Source organism: Pristis pectinata, chromosome 16 (genome assembly GCF_009764475.1).
Source record: "Pristis pectinata isolate sPriPec2 chromosome 16, sPriPec2.1.pri, whole genome shotgun sequence".
Classification (NCBI taxonomy): domain Eukaryota; kingdom Metazoa; phylum Chordata; class Chondrichthyes; order Rhinopristiformes; family Pristidae; genus Pristis; species Pristis pectinata.
The window spans coordinates 16,641,471-16,667,147 of record NC_067420.1 but is presented as its reverse complement, the minus strand read 5'-3'; the positions used below and the strand labels follow the sequence as shown (position 1 = coordinate 16,667,147).

The 25,677-nt window shown below is 39.9% G+C and overlaps 1 protein-coding gene across 1 annotated transcript in view; it reads right to left on the bottom strand.

The window, feature by feature from the left end:
• Positions 1-1,965: 1,965 nt before the first annotated feature.
• LOC127578672 (probable phospholipid-transporting ATPase IIA) overlaps positions 1,966-25,677 on the bottom strand; it is a 109,935-nt gene continuing 86,223 nt past the window's right edge. The window contains exons 24-28 of the mRNA XM_052030937.1: positions 25,558-25,622; positions 22,719-22,827; positions 20,193-20,250; positions 19,384-19,587; positions 1,966-8,997 (exon numbers count right to left, since the gene is read on the bottom strand). Of these exons, the coding sequence (XP_051886897.1) occupies positions 8,861-8,997; positions 19,384-19,587; positions 20,193-20,250; positions 22,719-22,827; positions 25,558-25,622 (573 nt within the window). The 3' untranslated portion in view covers positions 1,966-8,860. The remainder of the gene's footprint in view (positions 8,998-19,383; positions 19,588-20,192; positions 20,251-22,718; positions 22,828-25,557; positions 25,623-25,677) is intronic.

Genomic DNA, 25,677 nt, shown 5'->3' with positions numbered 1-25,677 from the left:
TGAGCACCAATTAACATAAACGTTCATCTATTGTCTTCCCCTGCATAGTTTCAATGGTACAGAATCAGAATGTCCCACACCCAATGATTGGTTTTGATGACCCCAAAGCATCAGTTAAAGTTAAATTGTGAACAGGTTTTATTTCCTGAAGACTGGTTCTCATTTTAATTAATACCTGCTATTTATCATTTCATAACTCCAGAATAATCCCTAACAGTTGCAGCCCTTCTGGTGAAGGTATTTCCATAATGCCATTTGGAATGGAGTTCCAGGATTTAGTCCCAGCTACAAAGAAAATAGATTTCAAAGTTAGGATGGTATGGAGGGATTCCTGGAGTCCCCATGCATCTATACCCGTTGCTCTTTGTGCTATTAGAGGTCATGGGTTTGAGAGGTGCTGTTGGAGTAGCCTAGGTTACTGACTCCTGTGCCTTATTAGATGGTTCACACTGTAGTCACAATGCACCGGTGGTGGAGGGGATGAATATTTAAGAGAAACAAAGGACTGTATTCATGTTGGTAGCTGGGGAGGTGATATTTCCTGAGCTGATGAGGTCAGTGATGGTGCAGGAGATAATGTCCTGGTGGTCCTTGGTGGGGTCATGGTTCGGGGGTTCATGATGATTATTTAAGGTGGTTGATGGTATACTAATCAAGTGGGACAGCTTGACCTGTTTGGTGTTGAGCTTCGTGAGTGTTGCTGAGTTGCACTCATCCAGGCAAGTGTAGTGTTCCATCATGCTCCTAATTCGTGCCTTGTACACGGTGGAAAGACTTTAGCATGTCAATTGATTCGTTCTCTGCAAGATACCGAGTCTCTGATCTGTTTTTGTTGCCACGGAATTATATTGCTGGTCTATTTGAGCTTTTGCCTTATTGTATCTCCATGAAGTTAATGGTGAAGGATTTAGCAATGGCAAAGCCATTGAATGATAATAATAACTGGTTAAATTCTCTCGTTGGAGACAATCATCATTTTGCACTTTTGTCACAAAAATGTTACTTGCTAGTTATCAGGCCATACTTCAATATTATTTCTGTTTTGCTGCATGTAGGCATGGGCTGCTTTATTTGATGATGAGTTGCAAATGGAATTGAAATCATGGGAAAACATTGCCACCTTTCACCCTTCAGTGGATGGAAGATCATTGATGAAGCAGCTGAAGTTACTTGGGCCAAGGAACTCCTGCAGCGATGTTCCAACTTGGATGATCTCCAACAACCACAACTAACTTCCTTTGTGCAAAGTATGAGTTCAACCACTGGAGACTTTCACCCTTAAGGTCCATTTACTTCAATTTTACCAGGGCTTGTTGATGCCACATTTGATGCCTTTGTGTCATTCTCACCTTTTCTCTGGTATTTGTCTTTTTGGTCCATCTTTGGACCAAGCCTGTGATGAGATCTGGAGTTAAATGACCCTGGTGAAGTGAAAACTCGGTAAGCATGTTAACGTATTTTTTAGGACTGAGAATGGTTTGAGAATTGTGCTATTTGTTAAAGATGACCAGCAAGTGTGCTTTCATCTTGTGGGATCTTGACCCAAAATTATGTCTTTTCACATCATAAGTCAGTTCAGTATGTTAAGTAATGCACAGATTTTCAAAAGCTTTGCAGTCTGTTTACACTGGTGGTTAATTTCCATGCTGGCCTGTTATTCTAACCCTGCTCTGGATATTAACGTGTTTTTGTTGAATTGACCAGTTCTTCTCACTCTGGAAATATTCTAAAAATATGTACAAAGTTAACTGTTTATCTAATCTAGGCAAACGTTCAGGCCACAGGTTAGCCTTAACATACAAATGGTGGCAGAAACATTCGGTCACATGAATACCCCAGAAACAACCGGCAATACAGGTGGTCAGGATAAGGGATTACCATTTATGCATTACATTCCTGTTGCAGGGACTAAATCACATGGAGTCAACCATTCACCTAAAAGACATACATACAGTTGAAAACAAGTTCTCATAAAACTGCTTTTTATTGTCTGTGTAATACATCGTTTTCTTTGCTCTTAAAAGAGCATAGTGTTCATAGCACAGAAACCAACATTAAATTGAATTAACATCATGTTCACAAGATATTCATTTCCCTTTTGCAAAACACACTTTAGACAAAGGTCAGCCCTTTGAGGACTAAGCAATGATTTTGTTCCTCTTAATCAATCATTTGGCAAATTCTAGGTCTTAAATGTTAGGCAACCAAACTCAATTGAACCAACCAACCAGAATCCAGTTCTAAAGCCACTTTTAGGCACTAGAAGAATTTATACTTTTTGAGAAAGATTGCAAAGTTAATTTTGGTGGAACCACTAAGAGTCCACCACCAGATAAATTGCACCAGCTCTTATTAATAAATCCCCCATTGGCGAGGGAAAAGTCCCACATAGCAACAGAATCCAATTTCAGTAATAATTTAGGATAGTAGTTCCAAAACACTTTTTTGTTGCACCCCACTTCAGAGAAATCTGTATAATTTGCATTTTATGGCTCCCCACTCACTCTCTCATTCTCCACTAATTGTAAACAGTGAACAAAAACTATTCACTCTTGTAACTGCTTCTCCTTTTATCTTTATCACACTGTCCAACACTGCTCCCCCAACACCACAACCGCCTTCCCCAAACCCCACCTACAAAATTTCAGAGGATATAATTTCAGTATTGTATGATACTTTAAGCCCTAAGCTTGAGATTGATCAATACGTATTAAAACTAGAGAAACAAAAGGACTGCAGGTGCTGGAATCTAGATGAAAAACACGATGATGCTGGAGGAAGTCAGCAGGCCAGGCAGCATCCGTGGAGAAAAGCAGGTGGTCAACACTTTGGGTCAGGACCCTTCTTCAGGACTGAAGATAGGAAAAGGGGAAGCTCAATATATAGAAAGGAAAAAGCAGAGCAGTGATTGGTGGATAATAGATGGGAGGTGGGGTGGGCACAGGGTGGTGAAAGGTAGATGCAGGTAAGAGATAGTGATAGGCAGGTGCGGGGGAGGAGGGGCGAGCAGATCCACCGGGGGATGGGTCAAAGGTAAGAAGAGAGAAGGGAAAAAAAGGCTAGGAAAGGGAAGAAGAGAAGAAGCATGGTGGCGGTGGTGGGTGGGGTTTGTGGGGAAGGGGGTTGTGGATTACCTAAAGTGGGAGAATTCAATATTCATGCTGTTAAGGCTACAAGGTTCCAAGACGGAAAATGAGGTGCTGTTCCTCCAGTTTGCGCTTGGAATTCTCCTGGCAGTGGAGGAGGCCGAGGACTGTCATATCAGTGATAGTATGGGAGGAGGAGTTGAAGTGACTGGCAATGGGGAGACGCAGATCGCGGTTACTCCAAGGATGCTGCCTGCCCTGCTGAGTTCCTCCAGCATCATCATGTTTTTCGTATTAAAACTGAGGAGGATAGCGTGCCAGGAAATAAAAAGTACTTGTGGTCATGATTCATAAAGCTCCATTATTTGTGCACCTTTTCAGAGATACCCATTTTTGTTTTAATTAGCCCGATTCAATTCTTGGCCTGTTGAGTTTCAACACAGACTAAGAATTTTTATATAAATCTATCTGACAAAGCCAGTACAAATTTATGCAATACATTCCATTGCAGGTATACTTTGTCACATGATTAAATCCTGGAATATGAATGCCCCAGGTGACACCACTGGAGAGACCACAACATGGAATTCCTATAGAGTGGCACTGAAGTGTCTGATGGAGCACCTGGAGGACATGGGATTAAATCACAAGTAAAATGATAATGTCTGCCCTCTATTTATTTACGAGTATTTTTGCATTGGTAATTTGCTCACAAAAATATATATATAACCAGGGGATTTCAATAAACAATATTCAGTGCACATTTTCTGAGCAGCACAGTTTCTATCCTGGCTATCTTCTAACAGTGGAACAGACTATTTTACATTAAACCTTCCTGTGTTTTAGTATACCTTATAGTTACCAGTGTGGCAAAAATACTCTTGCATTACAATAGAAAGACCAGACATCATCATTTTATGTATGAGTTAATCCCTTTGACCTCCAGGCTCTCCATCTTTAAACCTCTCAGTCTGTCCAATGCTGATGACATTGCACTATCTAAAGCAAGAACCAAATATGCCTCCCCCACATGCATTATTTTGTTCTTTTTAGGGGGTCATTAAAAAAAACTTTTCATGCAACAGCAGCCCAAGAACTTCATAATCTAACTCTATGCACATATAGAGCATGCAGATTATTAAATTGCATGCAATTTCAGAGGCTTACAGAGGGCCATCTCTTACATTATAGTTGCAAACACTCATTCAAGAACAGGGGTGCAAATTCCACAGGAGCAGATTGAGATTACATCCGCATAATCATCCAAAATGAAACTAATGATTTCAACTAATCAATTAATGGGTCAGCAGTGATTAAAACCATGCTAATTTGTTTTGAATTTAACTTGTCTTCAGAAATTTAGGAAAGTTTATCACAGAAATTATAATCATGCTCTTTCTAAATTGTTAAGATCTCTCCTTTCCACCTCAAAAGGCAAGTTGTCCTGAACTGGCGTCCCTTTAAAAGGAGCGGTATTTTCCTATGATGTGATCTTGCCCACTCCACATCTCTCACCAGTTTCTTTCACCCAGAAGGATAGGCTAAATGTACCTTAACTAATTGGTTACATTAGACATCTTTTTGAAAATTGCATTTTTGAAAGGTTATTCAAGATTAACAGCTTTCAGCACATGATGATGGCCTGCACATTTCAATCAGCTAACTCCTGAAAATGTACATTTTAAGAAGCAGCCTTTGGTCGCTAGAACTAAATAACCAGTATAGTATCTTTTCCATTAACTTTACTGGCTCTGGTAATATTTGTAAGACAAACTGTCTCTCCTGGTTGGCAAATGGAAAACTTTCACAACCTAAGGTGGTCTGATTTCTTGTTGGTACAACAGGATTAAAAAATAGTGCTTAGCAACTAATTTAACTACATTTCAAATATTTGTGAAACTTTTTTTGCCATACCCAATATATGATTAGAATTCTTTGTTTCTGCTAAATTTGATCAATGTCTCATTACTATTATTAATGAGACATTCTCAGAAACATTCTAGTTGGAAATGCTTAGGATCTGCACATCCAAATGAGATCACTTATTTTGCAGAGTGTTTGGCATATCCAAATATTTTTATTGGATTTAGCAAGAAGCTGAAACAATTGCATGCAAAATGGTGCTAAGCTTCAGCACACTAACATTGAGCAGGAAAGCCGTGGCAGGATACAACAAATTCAGGAAGACAGTCACAATAATCAACACATTGACAGGCTACAGGAACAATGCCTACAGTTTGCTACCGAACCCTCAGATCCAAAAATATTAAGGCAAGGGACCAAAAAAATGTGAAGTCTTCACAATATTAATTTCCACAAACTAATTTCCAGAACAAATATGCCTGGTTACTTCAGAGATCATAACCTGTAGTGGAACTATTCATACTTTTTGTTTCCATTTTAATATTTTTTTCTTACAATTTCACAGGACATTCAAGCCCGTCAAGTCTATGCCAACTCTCGGAGCAAACCCATCAATCCCATTCCTCCACTTATTTCCTATTACCTATTCTCTCTCACATGCCCCTTTCCATAATTTTCCTGCCACCCATAAATAATAGGGGCAATGTACAATTGCCAACTAACCTACATGTCATTAGGATGTGGGAGGAAAGTCAAGCATCCAGCAGAAATACACACAAGTCACACAGAGAACATGCAATTCCACACAGTCAACAGCTAAGGTCAGAAATGAACATGGGTTGCTAGAGCTGAGCAGAAGTAGCGCTAACTTTTGTGGCAAAATTGTCATGTAATTAGTGTTACTTCAAGCCATCAAGCCACTATCCTTCAAGGCATTTTGATGAATAAGTGACCGGTACAGATAGTTTCCAAAGGGTTTCTGAAGAGACTTTCTTGCTATTAAACAACTGAAATTCATGAAGAGAATGAGAGGAAAACAGATGATATGCCCATGGTCAACAAAATGGATGGAATTCCATATTGGACTACTAATAAAGGGCCAGGCAACAACATCCTGTGAGTGATAATAATTCTGAATCAGTGGCTGGGGCACACAAAGATTGACTGAAGAAACAGTTACATGGTGAATCTGCAATAACAGATTCAAAATGATATGGGGTTATGAAGAAAAGGAACAACTAAAACAAAAAGTGGACACATTAGGGCCGTGAATAAAGAAATACAAAAAACTGTACCAAATATGATAAAATAACAATAATTAACAAAAAAAGGATTTTGATATTCTTGTTCAATCATAAATAATGGTTTACAATATAAAGTCAATAATTCATTGTACAAAACACAAACTTTAGGTAGTTACAGGAAGTGAATCAGCATGAGGTTCTCTGGAACTAATTGCTGATTTTTAAAGTCACACTCACCTATTATTTTGCCCAATTCTTTTGCTCTCCACAATTTTTTTTAGATACTGAGGCAGCATCAAAATTTCTCCAAGCCTCTACCAAGGCTCATGAATTTCGGAGTTCCTAACAGTAACTAGAAGAGCAGGAGATATTATGTTTATGATTCAGTGCTCTCACTCTCCAAAGTACTTCTTCAGAATTTACAGGGAAATCAGAACTCATGGTAAGGTGACCGCAATGCCAATGACCATTTTAAATTACTGGTTGGTATTAGACACACATTTGTCCATCTTAATTTGGCCAGGAATGTTATTCCAAGTCTCTGTGCTTCCTTGCTCAAAGAGAAAACACATAATCTGAATACTGACATCTGGACTTTAAGTGTATCAAACAAATCCTGACTTCTGATGTTCAACCAGAAACTCAAATTATCCATACAAGTGGCCATTTGTTCAGCACCTGCCAGAATAAGATGGTGCAGAAATTGATGACACAGTCAAGAGTTTACAGCATTGAGCAAGAATGTTAAGATCCACTTGGTCTTTTCTCAACCACAAGGATACAAAGTAAACACCTTAACCACTATTCAGATGAAGTTAATGAGTTCATTCTGGACACAGCAACATTTTAAAAATACGAATCACGTGACTTATACTAGTCATACTTGGTTGTCCAAATCCACAACAGCTTCAAAAGCAACACATTAAATACAGCTATTAAAATCTTCATCAGACATATTACTTGTACATAACATTTAAAAAGTATAGATACATTGGGCCCAGGAATATTTCCTTGTAAACTGTACTGCCCTCAGGGAAATCAAGCCCAGGCAACGGAGCCAGGGGGTTCAAAACTGGAAATCAAACACCCAATCACAACTTGCAGACACTGTGCAGTTAATGGAAGCATGCAGTTTGATCCTGTAAGCTACTTATAAAGGTTAAAAAAAAACAGTGATCAGATGGTACTGATTAGTTTCATCCCCATGAATTATATTATAATGATAATAATAAAACAACAAAGACTCAACTGTTTCCCTTGCACATAGCAACATTATTCAGTTTTACTGATCAGAAAAACTATGACTTGAACATTCTTCACTTTATCCCCAACAGATGGAGTGAAGCATTATCTTTAAATATTCAATGTCCACATCTGTCATCTTACTTAGTTTAAAATTAAAAAATCATGATAATAATGAATACAAATTAAGCTTAGTTATGTTTTTTTTGAAACAGCTTTTGTTTGCCATCAAGAGAAATTAAAACACTCATCGGTAGGCTAGAAAACGAGCACTTCTCTGAACCCTGCATTTTTAGTGCTGCCCTTGACTAAATATTCAAAGACATTGTTAAATGAGATGAAACGAAGTTGTGGCTTAGCATTCATTTAGCAGAAATAATATTACTGCAAATCAGCATCCTCATTTCACTTGTCAAAGCATCAGTGAGCTGAACTGGGAGAAGCTTCTAAAACTACCTTCTGAACATAAGATACAAAGTGTAGGTAGTTTGCCATTCTGTTTTTTTTATTTCATTGCTGGATCCTTTGAAAGCTTGTTCTAGCTATAAAGTGCACATTTAGGTTATGGCACATTCCAAACACAGATGACTGCATAAAATAATAAAGGAAATTTACGCTTCGAACACATCAGCTTATGAACTAAATTTTGATGTAGCCCTAGTGTAATTAGGTCACAAACAAAATAAAGGGATAATTGAAGAAACCAAATATTACAGATACTTGTATTGGTGGCTCAATAGTTTTACATGTTGGTGATCCCTTTATCTTCAGTAGATTCTTTTCTGTGGCTCTAACTTTTGTACAGTGCATGGATTCCCTTTATTGACTAGTGTCATAAAATTACATAAACTCTGAAGCAGCAGCTCACTTCAGATGACATACCTCTGAATTCTGTAATCAGGATAAAAACACAAGACTTGGCTTGCTGTACCCAAGAAGACTGGGCTGAAGAATGGGGTTGTTACTTGAAAGACTGAAGGAAATTTCATTCTAGTTGACGGATATAACCTATTACCAAGTATGGAGAATGGAAAGTGATCAATAACTGGAGCTCAAAACCTTAGTGAAATTAGGTTACAAATAAAATAAAGGGATGACTAAAAAGTAAATTTTACACATATTTTTTAATCAGTGGCTCAATAGCTGTGATAGATTAGTGATCCCTTTATCTTTAGTGGATTCTTTTCTGGCCTCTTAGTTTTGAACAGTGCATTGATTCCCTTTTGACTGGTTCTCATCAAATCTCATGACTCTGAAGCAACAGGTCACATCTCTGGTAATGTTTGCTGCCCAGTGGTTTTTCACCAGTTTGTCATTACTGTAGCATTTTAGTCCATCAGTAGCACTTGAAACTGTCAAATAAATTCCCTAAGTTGTTGGACGTGAATCCCAACTGGAGTGGGATCACCATCTATGTTTCAGAATCTATGAGGTAAGCTTGGAGTAGTTGGGTGGTGAAAACCTTCTTCTCAGGTATTTCAGTATGTACAGGGGAAGACAGCTGATCAGGGTGATTACCGAGACTTTCCACAGGAAGGACAACGTGATGATGAAGTAGACATCTGCAAAAGAAGACCAAGTTGTGCATTAGTTATAAACACACCTGGTCCAGTACTGCTGTCCTGTTTGGGATTTACCAAATAGCTTCCACAGATTACATTTACAGATTAGTAACAAAACATCAGTTTTAAATCAGGAACATTTTGGCTCCGTACATTCATCTTGTCGGACAAATGTTCAACCTTAACAGAATTTATCCAGAAGCTTCATAATGGGAACATGCAAATCTGGCCACTCTAAACTAAAGAGAGTTACCAGGACATCCACTGACTTTGAAGCAAAATGCAGCATATAGAGGTTCAAGAGGCAGCAGCTCAAAACAACACAAAAATTGTGGTCATTGAGTTTATGTGAAGAAATTTTCAAAGGGGTAAATTCCAGTTATCTGCCTGTACATCAACTAATTAAGTAGCAGATATCACAAGGGATGTCACATCTGGAGTATGAGATGAATCTAGCTCAAAATAAAGGAATGTAAATTGCTTACTCTGTTGGGAATAAGGGACCAGTAAAATATGTTTTTGTAGCATTAGTTCAAGTGGGTTTAGAATGACAATATGTAAATTATTCTAACATAGGGTTAATTTCAGAGTTAATATGAAAAGTGAAAATGAATTTGATGGTGCTCTGGAAATTGGGAATGGGGTATAGATCTGAGCTCATGCAAGAGATTTTGTTTAAAATTGTATTTGCTTATTCATCTTATAACTGTGAACACAGTTCATAGTTATAGGTAGGTCACTGCACATAAAGCATTTCAAGATATTTCTGAGTCTTGCCATGAAATGCTTTAGATTTGCACATTATTTCCTTCTCTGCTGAATGTGAGATTGATGACAGGTGTTCAAAATTCAAGGCTTTACACTTTCCAATTCCAGCACCACTCACCATGAGGATCAAATAATCCACAAAAGAAAATCTAACAATTTATAACACAGTATTTAGCAGTCATCATCAGTGAATGATGTTTCAGAATTAATCAAAGTATATTCCCAAATATCCAAATCCTGAAGTAGCACCTCCGGTCCCTTTTCTAAGTGCAGCTGGCTCCCTCTGCATAAATGAAAGGTCCCAGTCCCCTCTTCAGATATCCTCACAGATCCACTTCACTTTATTTTCAATGATCTTCAATAACTAGATGTTCCACTGATTCACCTGACTCTAAACTGCCAATTTTTCCTCACTCTCTTTACTTTATCAATTCCTAAAATCCACTTCCAAATCGTGTTCATGCTTCTAACCAGCTTCTCATCTTCTAAAGGAGGCTATATCTTTGATATCTCTATCCATTAACCTATTACTGTTTGTGGCCACCTTTTCAGTGACATTGATTCCATTCAGACCAGAACGCACCAAGTTCAATCACAAACCTTCTAACCTCAGCCTGTCAATATTCCTGTTGCTGATTATTGGGCAGTGATCAACAACAGAAATATTGCCAAATTGTCTTTCAGTTTTTCCAGGCACAGGGAGCCTAGAAATTCCACGATGCCTGGAGAGGTGCATTTATAGTGTACAATTGACTGGTAATTCTTTTTTTGAGGGCCTGCAACTGCAAAGCTCTACTGCACACATGACCCAGGCACTCTGTGGACTAGAACAGACTTTCGCATGTAGCACCTTTATAGGATTCTGTTCTGACATTGCACGTCCGATGCATGGGTTGCAAGTGGGAGTGATGTAAGAGTCAGTGATAGAGGGTGCATAAGGAGTAAGACTGCATGATGGGTTGTGCGCGGGGCATGGGGGGGGTGTGGGGAGCAGCACTTGGAGAGCCATGGCTTCAGTATAGATGAGGCTGGGTGGTTCACAACCATTTGGTGGGGGTGAGTAAGGTTAGGAAGGTGGGTCGGTGTGGCGTGCAGGGTTATTAATATTTAAAGTATACCCAAATCCAGTTCCAGTGGCAGATTCCAGTAGGCTGGGACATGCTCAGGCAAGTCCACTTCAAATTATGTCACGTGTTTAGTGATGACAGATGAATGGTTCTGTATTTTGCCAGTCAGTGAAATATGTGTTATAACATCCAAAATGCAGTTGGCATGTCCGTGTGTTAGCATGCAATTATAAATACCACATGGCAAGACTCAATAATGTCTTGAAATGCTTCATGTGCAGTGACCTATTTGTACAAGTTGCTGGAGTACACACTTCAATAGATGTCAAGTGTGGAAGTGATCAGTTTCAGTCGCAATGGCCGGAAGATATGTGGAACCATCAAGACTCAATGTCTTTACATCTATGTGAAGAATGGATGCTTGAGGAAACTGATGCTTGGACAGCTGCTGCTTACATACTGGAGATCAGCATAAATTTGCACTTCTCAAAAGTACAGAAGATAAAACTGGAAGGGAAGGAAGGTTCAGCTGTATAAATCTCTCACTATAAATCAAAAAGTGCATGTGCTGGAAATCTGAAACAAAATAGGAAGTTGCTGGAAACATTCAGCAGATCAGGCAGCATCTGTAGAAAAAGACAGAGTCTCAGGTTGAAGTCCTTCCCAGTTCTGAGGAAAGGAATTCAACCCAAAACATTAACTCTGTTCTTCTTTTCACAGAGCTTGTCTGTTTCCAGTATTTTTTGTTTTTGCTTCAAATTTCTTATTTTACTTGGTGTCTGTTGCAGCAAGAATCAGTTTCAACTGATCTCCTAGAGTAGGCTACTTCAGAAATCTGTACTTGCCGCAGAATTTTCTAGTTGGGTAACCAATTCCACTTCAAACAAGAAAGGAAACCAATTGTTTTCCAAATATCATTGGGATGAAGGGTATGTCAGAGAATAACAATTCATGCAATGAGTTTTTGTTCCACTCAAAATCATTTTGCAATATACGTCTTAAATTCACTGCTTACAAATATGGTCATTCAGCTTCTCAAACCTGCTCTGCCATTTAATAAGATCATGGCTGATTTCATTGTAACCTCAATTCCACATTCCTGTCCCCATTGGTAACCTTTTGCCTTCTGCTTTAAAAATATTTGGGTATTTTTCTTGCTTCCTCTGGTCTTTGAGTGAGAGTGGTCTAAACAACTCATGGTCTTTTGAGAAAAAAATGCCTCATTTTATCTTAAATATGTGACCTCTTATTTTCTCATTTTTAAACAGTGACCCTAGAAACATCCTCTCCATGCCTGCCCTGTCAAGAACCTATCGGACCTCAAGAGGTTTTAACTTCATATTTTGCCAACTCATTCAGTTCAATTCATTTGCCATCTGTGTCAAATTGGCTGATATTAGCCCAAAGAGGCAGGTGGGGGGGAGACTGATCTCACACAGGTGTGGTGAGGAGGTAAGGGTGATAAGTACCTTCTATTGCAGATAAATGTCCTGAAATATTGGAAAGTGAATGCAAGGAAATAAATTAGACATGTCTAGAGTTAATTGTCAAGTAACTTGTGGCATTTTTGAGCATACACATGAAGAACAGTGACTGGTGACACTAGAGAGACGGCAGATGAAGGAAATCTGGAGGAACACACACGAAATGCTGCAGGAACTCAGCAGGTCAGGCTGCATCTATGGAGGGAAATGAACAGTCAATGTTTCGGACCGAGGCCCTTCATCAGGACTGGGCTGTGATGCCAGAGCAGTGTTCCAGCTGGATCAGGGCATTCAAAGAAAAGACGGAAGTTGTAGGAGGAATGGAAAAATTACATGAAATGTCAGTTTTCTGCACCACTGTTTAAACGATTTCTCTGTTAACAAATTGAGATGGAATACTTTAAACTGTATTAAAGAGTGGGAAACCATGTGAGATCACATATTGTATCAATGGACTTCAGATGCTTTAGAATAGAAGGGAAACAGGCTATACAACATCCTCATCCTGAGGGTGGGATGAGGCCCATAGTGATGCCATCAGAACTAATGGAAGTGTAGGATCCACAAGCACAACAGCTCCCACACATTCTCCAACCAGCCGGTGATGTCACTGGGGCAACATCCCACTCTCAAGACAAATGCATTTCGGGTTAATCTTCTATCAATCACATTGTTCCTGTGTGTAAATACCCGGCCACATTAGTTTTTGTACGATAGGTTCACTGTCACAATAATCAGTGTGGTAAACTTAATTCTCCACTGAAACATTGGTTCGTCACAATTATTTTGTTTTCCATTCGCTATGACAAATAAAACCGCTTCCACTTACGTGAATACTGAATAATTGAAAATTTCAGCAAGTGAATAGAAACTGAAAAACCAGAATAATTTTCCATTTCCGCCTGATGTTTAAATTTTCGCAGACATTGTAATTTTAGCTGTGAATGTGTAAATATATTTATAACGACTACATTTATTAAGAAGATAGCTATATTCTGCAACATCATTCATTTTGTTTTCTTCCGACCTTTAAACCACAGCTGTTGATAAATGAGACAAAACACAGACATTAACAATAGCTGGAGGCAACAGCAGTACACTATCACCCTGAGTGTTAGTGGTAGTCTTCAGAGTAGGTTACAATGATTTCAAACTGCTTTACTTGGCAGTTGGATGATGGCCATGTCATTTAACTATGCCACCTTTTTATTTACCCATAGGTTGCATTATCAGTCTTGCAGCAAACTAATTACTTTACGGGGGTCCTCTTTAAACATGAACTTTGACTGACGTGCCATGAAATTATTTCCAATGTAAACACTGTGGCTGTCAGAGTCATAGAGTCAGACAGCATAAAATCAGGCCCTTCGGCCCAACTTGTCCATGTTGACTGTGTTGCCCAGCAAGGTAGTCCCGTCTGCCCACACTTGGCCCATAGCCCTCTAAACCTCTCCCATCCATGTATGTAACTGGATGGCTTTTGAATGTTGCTAATGTGCCTGCCTCAACCACTTTTTATGGCAGCTTATTCCAAATACACACCACCCTTTACGTGAAGAAGCTGCCCCTGATGTCCCTTTTAAATCTCTTGCCTCTGATCTTAAACACATGCCCTCTTGTTTTTAGCAACCCCTATCTGGGGGGATAAAAGACTACGTGCTTTCATCCTGACTTTGCTCCTCATGTAATATCCCTGTCAGGTCATCCCTCAATCCCCTATATTCCAGGGGAACGTAGTCCTAGTCTATGTAATCTCTTCCAGTAAATCAGGCCCCAAAGTCCAGGCAACATCCTGGTAAATCTTGTCTGCATGCTTTTATAACATCTTTCCTATAACAGGGTGACCAAAACCATACACAATATTCCAAGTGCAGTCTCACCAATATCTCATATAACTGCAACATAACTTCCCAACTCCTATACTCAAGGAGTATAGGAGTTGCCCTGACTGAAGGCCACTGTGCCAAACACCTTCTTCACCACCCTATCTACCTGTGTCGCTGCTTTCAACGAACTATGCACTTGCACTCCTAGGTCCCTCTGTTCCATAACACTTCCCAGGGCCCTACCATTCACTGTACGTCCTACCCTGGTTTGATCTCCCAAAATAAATTACCTCACATTTATCTGGATTAAGTGCCATTTGCCAACCCACAGACTACATACCTAGCCTTGAACGTTCACATTCAACTTGTTTACATAAATTACAAACAACAAAGGTCCCAGCACCGACCCCTTTGGCACACCACTAGACACAGGCCTCCAGTCTGAGAAACAACTCTCTATCATCACCTTCTGTTTCCTACCACTGAGCCAATTATGAATCCAATCTACTATCTCCCCCGGATTCCATGGGATTGAACCTTCCAGACTAGCCCGCCATTAGGAACCTTGTCAAAGGCCTTGTGGAAGTCCATATAGACAACATTCACTGCCCTACCCTCATCTACCCTCTTGGTTAACTCAAAGAACTCCAAGAGATTTGTCAGACCTGACTTCCCACGCACAAAGCTATGCTGACTGTCCTGAATTAGAACCTGTCTCTCCAAATGTTAGTAGATTCTGTCCCTTAGGATCCCCTCCGGCAATTTACCCACCGCCAATGTCAGACTCACCAGCCTGTAGTTTCCTGGCTTGTTTTCGTTACCCTTCTTAAACAATGGGTTTTAAACATTAGCCACTCTCCAGTCCTCTGGAACCTCACCTGTGGCCAGAGATGATGCAAAAATCTCTGCAAGGTCCTCCACAAATTCTTCTCTAGCTTCCCACAAGATCCAAGAATGGACTAGGTCAGGCCCTGCAGATTTATCCACCTTAATGCATTTTAAGGTCTCCAGTACCTCCTCCGTGCTAAGTCATATTTGGTCCAAGACAACACCACTTATTTCTTCCATTTCCTTAGCTTCCACCATTTTCTCCACAGTAAAAACTGAAGAGAAATATTCATTAAAAATCTCACCCATTTCCTTTGGTTCTACAAACAGATGGCCATGCTGATAAGAGGACCTATTCTCTCCCTAGCCACCCTTTTACTCTTAATATACCTATAGAATCTCTTGGGATTTTGCCTCACCTTGCCTGACAGATCCCTCATATCCTCTTTTCGCCCTCCTAATTTCTATCTTAAGTGCACTCCTACATGTGTAGTCAGCACGAGATGCACTAGTTTCCAAGTGTTTATATGCAGTGTATGCCTCCCTCTTTTTCCTGACCAGAGCCTCAATACCTCTCATTAACCAGGGTTCCCGAAGCCTGCCAGCCTTGCTCTTCACCCCAACAGGAACATGCTGGGCCTGAACTCTTGACATCACACGTTTAAAGGACTCCCACTTGGCAGACGCTCCTTTTCCTGCAAACAATCTTGCCTAATCGACCTCTACAAGATCCCACTTAATGGCTCCAAAATTTGCTCTTCCCCAGTTCAGGATCTTAACCTGTGAACCAGTTGCATCCTTCTCCATAACTATTTTAAAACTAACAGAACTATGGTCACTGGACTCAAAGTGCTCACCGACAGACACTTCTGCCACTTGCGCTACCTCATTCCCCAGGAGGAGGTCCAGTGTTGAACCCTCTTTAGTACCCTCTAGATATTGATAAAGCTTTTTTGGACACATATCACAAATTTCACTCCGTCCAAGCCTTTTACACTATGGTTGGCCCATCAACATTAGGGAAGTTAAAATCTCCCACTAATACTATCCTGTTGTGTTTACAATTAGCTGCGGTCTCCCTATATACTACATCTGCTCCTCCGATTCCCAGTGACTGTTGGGGGGGGGCCTGTAATACAATCCCATCAGAGTAACCATCCCCTTCTTGTTTCCAAGTTCTACTCATATGGCCTCACTGGATGATTCCCCCAAGAATATCCTCTCTAATGACCTTTGTTATGTCCTTCTTCATCAAGAAGGCAACTCCCCCTCCTCTCTTCCCTGCACCTCTGTCACTCCTGTAGCAATGATATCCTGGAACATTGAGCTGCCAGTCCTACCCTTCCCTCAGCCATGCTTCTGTTATGGCTACGTCGCCCCGGTTCCCAGAACCAATCCACACCCCATGTTCATCCGCTTTACCTGTCAAGCCTCTTGCATCAAAATAAATGCAGTTTAAACCTATGGTCTTTCCTCTCCCCTTACTGTGCTCCCGTCTATCCTGATGACTAAACTTGCTCTCATTGGCTATAGTGTTATCTTCTAATTTGTTATCAGCCACTGTACTGTTCAGAGTCCCACCCACCTGCCACTCTAATTTAAACCCTCCCCGAGTAGCACCAGCAAATCTCCCATTGGTCCCCCTCCAGTTCAGGTGCAACTCGTCTCTCTTGTACAGGTCACCCCTACCCCAGAAGAGATCTCAATGATCCAAGAACTTGAATCCCTTCCCCTTGCACCAGCTCCTCAGCCATGCATTCATCTGAGATATCTTTCCATTTCCACCCACACTAGCACATGGCATTGGGAGTAATCCAGAGATTGAGTAATTGAGGTCCTGATTTTTAGGTTCTCTCCTAACCCCCTATATTCACTGCACAGGAACTCATCCTTCTTCCTACCTATGTCGTCAGTACCAACATGCACCACAACCTCTGGCTGTTCACCCTCCCCCTTGAGAATGTTCTACAGCTGCTCTGAGACGTACCTGACCCTGGCACCCAGGAGGCAACACACCATCCTGGCATCTCTTTTGCTGCCACAGAATCTCCTGTCAGCCCCCCTAACTATCAACTCTCCTATCACTACCGCCCTGCCTGACTTCTCTCTTATCCGCTGAGCCTCAAGAGCCAGTCTCAGTACCACCAACCTGGCTACTGCTGCTGTGCCCAAAGGTTGTCCCTGGCAGTAGTATCCAAAGGGGTATATTTGTTGCTGACGGGAACGGCCACGGGGGGCCCTGCATTATCTGTCTCTTCCCCTTACCTCTCCTGATGGTCACACAACTATCTGCAGCCTGCACCTTAGATGTGACTTCCTCACTAAAGCTCTTGTCCAGGATGCTGAGAGCATCATGGACAATCCTAAGTGCATCCAGCTCCAGAGCAGAAAGCACCATTAGGAAGGACTTGGTCAACAGAAGAACTTTATAGAAAGATTAGTCTTTCAGACTGTTTTAAAACTCTGTCACGTTTACCTCCCTTTAGTTTCTTATACTGTTGTTTAGCTTCCATCGGCCTACTCTCCAGATGGGAGCTAAACAACAGTAATAAACAGATAAAGTTTCCTATGTCTTATATATGTATGGTGGAGCTAAAAGCTCCTAAAAGCTTTTTTCTCAGCAGCTAAAAGCTCAAAAACATATTTAATATTTTTTTGTTCCTATTTTTAAAAATTGCTTTACCAAATTGCTTTACCAACTCTGGCCAGAATACGGCCTCCTCCTTAGTTGAGATTCATAGAGTCATGCAACGCAGAAACGCGTCTTTTGGCCCACCAATTTCATGCTGCCTGTTCCACCATTTGCACTAATCCCAATTACCCACATGACCAAATCTATAGTCTTGGTTATTCAAATACTTGTCTAGATGCTTCTAAAATGTTGTGAGAGTATCTGACTCTACCACCTCTTCAGGAATTGCATTCCGGACTTCAACTACTCTGTGTGTGGAGAAACTTCCCCTCAGAATGCCTCTCAATCTTCCACCTCTCACATTAAAACTACGCCCTCTTGTCTTAGACACCGACACTCACCAATGAAATGTTTTTTACTATCATCCCCATCTATCCCCCTCATAATTGTACCTATCTCGCTTTCAGATCACCCCTCTGCCTCCACCATTCCAGGAAAAAAAAACAAACCAAGCCTACCCTGTCTCTTCTTGCAACTGTAATGCTCCAATCCATGCAACATCTTGATGAATCTCCTTTGCACCCTCTCCAATGCAAACAAATTCTTCCAATAGTGTAGTGACCAGAACTGCACACCAACTCCAGGTGAGACCTAACCAATGTTTTAAAATGTTGTCACACGATGTCCCAGCTCTCACATTCTTTGCCACGGCTAATAAAGACAAGCATTCCATATGCCTTCTTCACCACCCTACCCACCCACACTGCCACTTTCAGAGATCTTGTGCTTCAAGGTCCCTCTGTTCTTCAACAATCCCTCAGGCCCTACCCTTTCCTGTGACGTCCTATCCTTGATGGCCATCCCAAAATGCATCACCTCGCAATTGTCATGATTAAATTCCATTTACTATTGCTCTGCCCAGTTTTCCAGTTGATCTATATCATGCTGTAGCCTTAGACAACCTTCCTTGCTATATACACCACCAATTTTTGTATCATCACCTTCTTCTGACATGCTTATCTCCAGTGGAGTTAGGTTTAGTTGTAAACAAAGATTGTCCACTCCTGACACACAAGCAGATCAGCTGCACCAGCAACAATAAGTATTGATTATGCTGATGCCTTCTCACTGCAGCTAAAAGTTTTTAAACAGGTCTTTGTCAATCAGGCAAGCTTATACATATATTCTCATAGCTGAAGGTGAGCCAACCTAACAGGAACCAATAGCCATGACACTAAGTGCAATATAAAAACTGATGCATGGACAATAATAGTGCGTTGGTGCAATTTGCTTCAAGATCTAATAAAAGATAATCTGGAAAATTGTCAGCCATTCAACATTCAAAACCAGTTACTGCAGGATGCTTTTGCAAATTGCATGGGAGTTGAATACACAAAGTAAAATATAGACTGGTGGGTTCTATAACTTCTAATGCTGAGAACTCCCTTTGCTATGTGATTTATTCTAACGTGGCTGACTCCCAATAGACATTAATGGGGCATTAATGATCCCTATAGCTTTGAGCAGGAAAGTCAGTTAGGTTGCTAATCCCAAGTGCCATCTGGTGCTTTGATCAGGAAATGCACATGGCTGGTTGGTGAGTACAGGGTGTGATCCTGACCCTCATCTGTTGAATAAACCTCATGTGTCTTTGCCTGGTCAAGTCTCAAATATGAATAGGGCAAGATGAGAGGATTGGTATGTTCTGGAAAGGAAACTGTAGTACTTTTTAAGAGGAAGGTTGCAAAGTAAATAATAAGAACGCTTTGACATTGACCTACCAATAAACTCATGCAAGAAGACAAGAGAAGCGATGTAACAGCTGAGACTGAGAAGTTCTGCCACAATCATGAGCCAGTGCCAGGTCTGGATTGTGAGTGCCACCATCAGCAACTCCGTGAGAATGAGCGAGGTGAAGGAAATGGCCACTATATGCACAAACTCCGAATCAAACAGCAGGAGAGCTCCATACATTATTATTCCACCTAGAAAAACAAAGTGAAGTACGACTGTCTTTTGGTTGTGTTATGGGTTAATACATATGGCAGGTGAAATAAATACACCTACAACAACATACACTCCTGCCTGAGAGACAGAAGTTGTTGGCTGAAGTCTTAATCTAGACCAACTCTCCAGTGCAGTGCCAATACTGAGGGAGCACTCCACTGACAGTGACGGTGACTCAGACCGAGATGCCTGTTTTCTCATGCAGATGCAAACGACCATATGGCACTCTTCAAAGAATGGAGATCATTCCCGTGCCCTGACCAATCATAACATAACAAAAGTTCATCACAATGTTACTTGTGGGATCTTGCCCTATGCAAATAAGCTGTATTGTTTCCAATGTCTAAATTTCCAATGTACATAACTGCCTATAAAGTGATTTGAAACGTACAAAGGTCATGAGAGACATTAAATTAAGGCATTGACAGGGGTGGAAAAAAATAAATTGGACAAGAAAGTAGTATTGAGACAAATCTTACTGAATGCTGGAGTCAAGTCTGAGGGGCATTACATTCACTCCAACTTCTTATGTTCTTTATATTTTTATTTCACATGCACTTATGATAAACTGCCATGTCCATACCTTGGTATATACTAATCAAAACCCAAACCAAAAACGTTTTGAAAGAGAGTGGTCGACCCTGAAAGAGAAAAAGGAAAGAATCAGTGTTAAAGGTACTTCTGCACTTTACAGTTACATTTCAATTTCGAGTCAATGTTTCAATATTCAGAACACAGCCTTTGCTGTGGATATTAAGTGAAAGAAAAACTAAATCTTTAATGTGTAACTGAAATGTTCCTGGTTTCATAGAGCTCACCAATTAGTTGAGAGTTCTTTGAAAAAAATCATTTGACGCATTTAGCAAGTTATGCAGTTTTTGCGTATTTGGAGTTTTTAAAGTGGCATTAAATTCCTGGAACTGCTGCTTTAACTGTATCTGTTGCAGCACAAGTTTCCATTGTTTCTTTGTTCATTTAGACTTATAGTTTTGAAATTTGTCAGCATTGATGCAAAGCTGCCTTTGTCAGATAATTGCTGAAACATTCATTTTCAAAGCTGGTAAAGTGCCTCACAAACATCATTATCCAAAAGCACGGTAATAGTTTTTGAAAATAAAGACAATGGATTCAATTACTTTAAAAATGTAATCAAGGATATAGAAATCACCTGTCATTAGTGGAAGTTAATTTTGCTGTTCATTTAGTACTTGAAATAGACTACAAAACGCTAGAATCATTCTTTGGTATCCCCTACAAAAATATTTCAGAATCTCTTGCTTCTGTGTGCACTTTCAAATGTTGATGGTCAGAGGAACAATTGTGGAGATGGTTAGTTGAACTCTCCCACTTTGATTGTGTTTCAGATGGAGGTTTGTTTTGTCACTAGACAACCTCAAAAATATCTCATCTACTTACCACCAATCTCAAAAAAAAGCTGTGGCCAGCAGGTCAGATTGACTGGTAATTATTTAGGCAAGACCACAAACATTTAGACATGATTACCACAACCACTGTACCATGAGGCAGACCAGAATATTTCCAAAGGAGGGCTCCCCTGGTGGTTCAAGCTGTAGATGTACTGGAGCATGCAAGACAAGTCTTAAGCCCAAGCACCTCCCAAGCAGAATCCATAAACTAAGTTGCTCTCAATCTGGTCAATATTGGGATCCCTACAATCTCGAAACAGAAAAGAGGGAAAGAATAATCAGCAGAGTTTGCTGTTTCTTTTATTATTCTTTTAGCTTGCTTCAAAGTGGATGTGGGAAACTAAAATTAGATAGTTCAGGTGCAATGGCTCTCCTTCCATTGTTTATATTCACACATTAAGAAATGGCCGTGTGGGACGAGGCCATTCCAGGCCCACTTGGGGAGCAGGGAAGGAATTTGGGATCAGATTGACTTGAATCAAATTTTCCCCTATTTTATGACGCAAATGAAATTCTGCCAATTGTGGGACTGGTATTTCTTCTACTGCCCTTCACTAACCCTGAGCTGACATGACTGGAAGAAGATGGAATAATGTCATCAAGGATGCATCCAGCCCGCATCAATCTGTTCCCTGTCTTTAAAATAATTCTCTCAGTTATGACCAGTTAAATTTTCTAACTCTAATATCACTGCTTAGTCTCCATGCAGTCCCTTCTTAAATACCTTTATTAATATTGTAAGTACAAGATAACCACTGTTTCAGCTGAACATTAGGGAATGTGGGGCATCTGTGACATGGAAAAATGCATAAAAATGTCAAACTTACTTGCAAATTGAAGTGACATTCCATTGTATTTAGTAAATGTATCAAGGTGCATCAAATCATATTCATACGGTGGGGCCCACTTTTGAAAAATTCTACTCTCATGCCACCTTATTGGAGAAAGAGTTGCAATGGGCCTTGGGACAGATGAAGTTTTTTTTCCAATTATTCATTTAAGTTATGGTGTAAGTAACTTGTGAACTCCTAATAAATCTGACATCTCATTGTGTCAGAGGATGATCATTTGAAAATGGAGACATTCCATTGAGGTAGCAAAACAATTCCTGTGGGGCTTGCACACACTATTGGCGGTACAAAACTTTACTCTGTATCTAGCCATTGCTGCATTTGACCTTTTCACAAAAGCTGGAAGCAGATAACGGGAAGTAGGCCAATCCTCATCACTGACATTCTTCATTGTGGTGGGCAATTTCTCAATAAAATCATTTAAAACAAACTGCAGCTCCGGCATCAACCACCATTGTTTTTTGTGTGTTTGTCTAGACACATTTGCAAGGCACAATGAAAATTCTTTTTTTTTTGCTTTTATGTCACGAATCCAAATACATTTAAAATGTCCTTCAGCATTCTGGCATGTCCCAAGGTTGACCGGTGCTGTGTAAATGAAACTTTCTTTAAAAATGCACCAAGATGAAAAATATCGCAATTTTCAAATAACTTTTTTCTTAAGAAAACATATGCCATATTTTGTAATATAATTCTGGATTAATAGATTTTCAAATTTAAATGGGTTTAACTAGATTTTGCAAAATTCTAAAATTCAAAAAGAAAATTGAAACTATATAATGTATTACATACAGGACATTTGTAAAAGAGAGAATAATGCCATTAATGCACCTTAGTAAGATCTTTATAGAGTTCTGGATAGAGCATTGCAACTTCTGATTCAACATCTTTGTCCAGAACAAGAGAGAACACTGGGAACATGGTGTAAATTGTGGAATACCTGGGAAGAAAGAGATAAAATATCAACTTCCAGGTACACAAGGAACTTCTCTTCTTTGATACAACAACTGATAATAATTTTCTTTTAAAGGTTACTTAGTTGACCTTAAAAGATGCTTGAATGTTAAAGGCTATATATTGCCTCTCTTGTTAGTCTTGTTATTGAACATTTTGCTGCTGCATTGGTGTTTGTATTGATGGTGTTCAGTAGGGAACTTGCAGAGATTCACTGTTTGATAATGAAGTTATGGCAGTAACTGAAGCAATGGAACACAGGTACTGTAAATCCAAAATAAAAACAGGGAACGCTGGATGCACCCAGCAGTCAAGCAGCATCAGTGGGGAGAGAGAGTTGGTGTTTTGGGTCAAGTATCCCCTTTCATCAGAATTCTGGCAGAGGAAAGCCATAGTTAAGGAAAGTGGAAGCCATCTCATTATCCAAACACTTAGAATGGGGATGGAAAACTATGAGAATGGAATGGAGTCTTTACAGAAAGTAGGCTGGCAGAAAGCAGCAGGCTTGAGATAGCCGTGGAAGTCGGTGGACTTACAATGGATGTTGATAGCTAACCTGAGATGGAGATAGAAATGTCAAGAAAGAGGAGGGAAGGATCAGGTAAGGACTGTGTGAAAGGAAAAGCAGAGTGGAAATTGGCAGCAGAGGTAATGAAATTTATGGGTTCAGTAAGAGTACAGGACGACATACCAATGCAATGGACAATAGTAACAGGAAAACAGATGGGGGACGGGGCGCAGGTGGGTCTGAAGCAGGAACTATTCCATGTATCCCATAAAGAGGCAGGCATACATGAATGAACCAAACTATCCAGCCATCCGTTCCAAAGCCAAAAAATGTCACCTCTGTCTTTTGCCATTCACTATGAATCTGTGGCCTTTATCAACCATTAGCTACTTTATTTTTCTAACTAAATATGATTTTACACATCAGTATCAGATGTGCCCTTGGATTTTTCTGCCACAAGGAGCTTCTCAGTGTATCCATATAACTGCATTTCCTTTAACCGCAAACCATCCCAATAAGTCAGTCGACACACTCGTCAAAGACTTCACATGCTTCCTAATGAATTGTTTAACATTTAATTACTGAATATAGGCATCAACACCTAGGGCAGAATTTATTGTCATTGACAAGGTGGTGGTGAGTCACCTTCCTAAACAATTGCTGTTTGGTAATGGATATTCAAGTCCCCCACCCAGAACGTTTTCTTTGCTGTGCAGAACTGGACTCGATACTCCAGCTGAGGTTGTACCCCTGTTTTAAATAAGGTTAGTACAAAACTTACTTACTTTATATGCTATTACTCAATAGAGTCCAAGATCCTATATCCTTCATTAACCACTTTGCTATCCTGTACAACACCTTCAAAAGATTTATGCACAACAACCCCTTTAAAACTGCATCATTTAGCACCTATCACCTCTTCTCATATTTTTAACAAAATGTTTAATTTATCACTTTCCTCCTGTCAAGCATCTGCCATTACACTATCCTGTCTAAACGCTACTGAATTAATTACCATCTTCTCCACTGTTTACTTAACTTTCAACTGTCATACCAGTTGCCATTCTGAAATTGAAATCCATTCCCAATTGACATATGTACATCAAACACAGCAGTTCTAGTGCTGAGCAGTAGAAAACATTTCTGCTTACCTTCTTCCTGACAGAGTCCCTAATTACCATACTCTCCTTTTAATCTCTCAGACAATTTTGAAGCCTTGTTCTTACTATCCTTTTTATCCCATTCTATCATTACGTCCCTTAACAACTTGGGGTGCATATCACCTGGACCTGGTGATTTATTCACTTTAAGCATTGCCATGGCTTCTGGTACCTCCTCCTTATTCTCATCCCATCCAGATTCCCAACAATCCCCATTTATTACAGCTTTGGCAAGCTATCTTCTTTGCTTGAGAGTCAGAGTACTTATATAATGTCTCAGCCATGCCCATCTCCAACAAAAGATCTCTATTAGGGTGCTGAGTTGGTTCCATTTTTCTCTGACAAATATTTTGCTGTTAATAGGCCAACAAAATGTTCTTGGATTCTGTTTTGTGTGGCATTCATCTGTGCTTTTTGGCCTTCCTATTCTTATCCACTACTTAGATAGAAATTTAATGGTAAATTGGTTTATTATTGTCACATGTACAGAGGTACAGTGAAAAACTTGTCTTGCATACCGTTCATACAGATTAATTCATTACGACGGTGCATTGAGGTAACACAAGATAAAACAACAGAATGCAGAATAAAATGTTACAGTTACAAACAAAGTCCAGTGCAGGTAGACAATAAGGTGCAAGGTCATATCAAGGCAGATTGTGAGGTCAAGAGTCCATCTTATTGTACTAGGGAACTGTTCAATAGTCTTATAACAGTGGGATAGAAGCTGTCCTTGAGCCTGGTGGTACATGCTTTCAGGTTGATAGGATCATGCACAAATTTATTCCAACAATCAATACAAAAAAGAAAATAAAGTCAAGCATTTTAAGTACAAATTACTTGAAATGTAAATAGAAGCTTCCCTACCAACATAAAATGCATATTAACAGAGATCACAAAGCCCAATCCCAGTACAAAATTATTACTAACAAATATGATTACAAAAACAAGTACAGTATTTCCTCCTGACTTCTGCAAAAACCAGAAGTATTATTATTGCAATAGCAGTTGCACTGAACTTTACATAACCAACATGAAAAAATCTTACCCTATGACAAGAAAACCTTGGTACAGAGGAATGGATGCAAAATAGAACACTGAAGAGAAAACAGCCTGTGGAAAGACAGTAAACAGAATCATCTTAACAGGCAATGATGTTTGTAGCTGC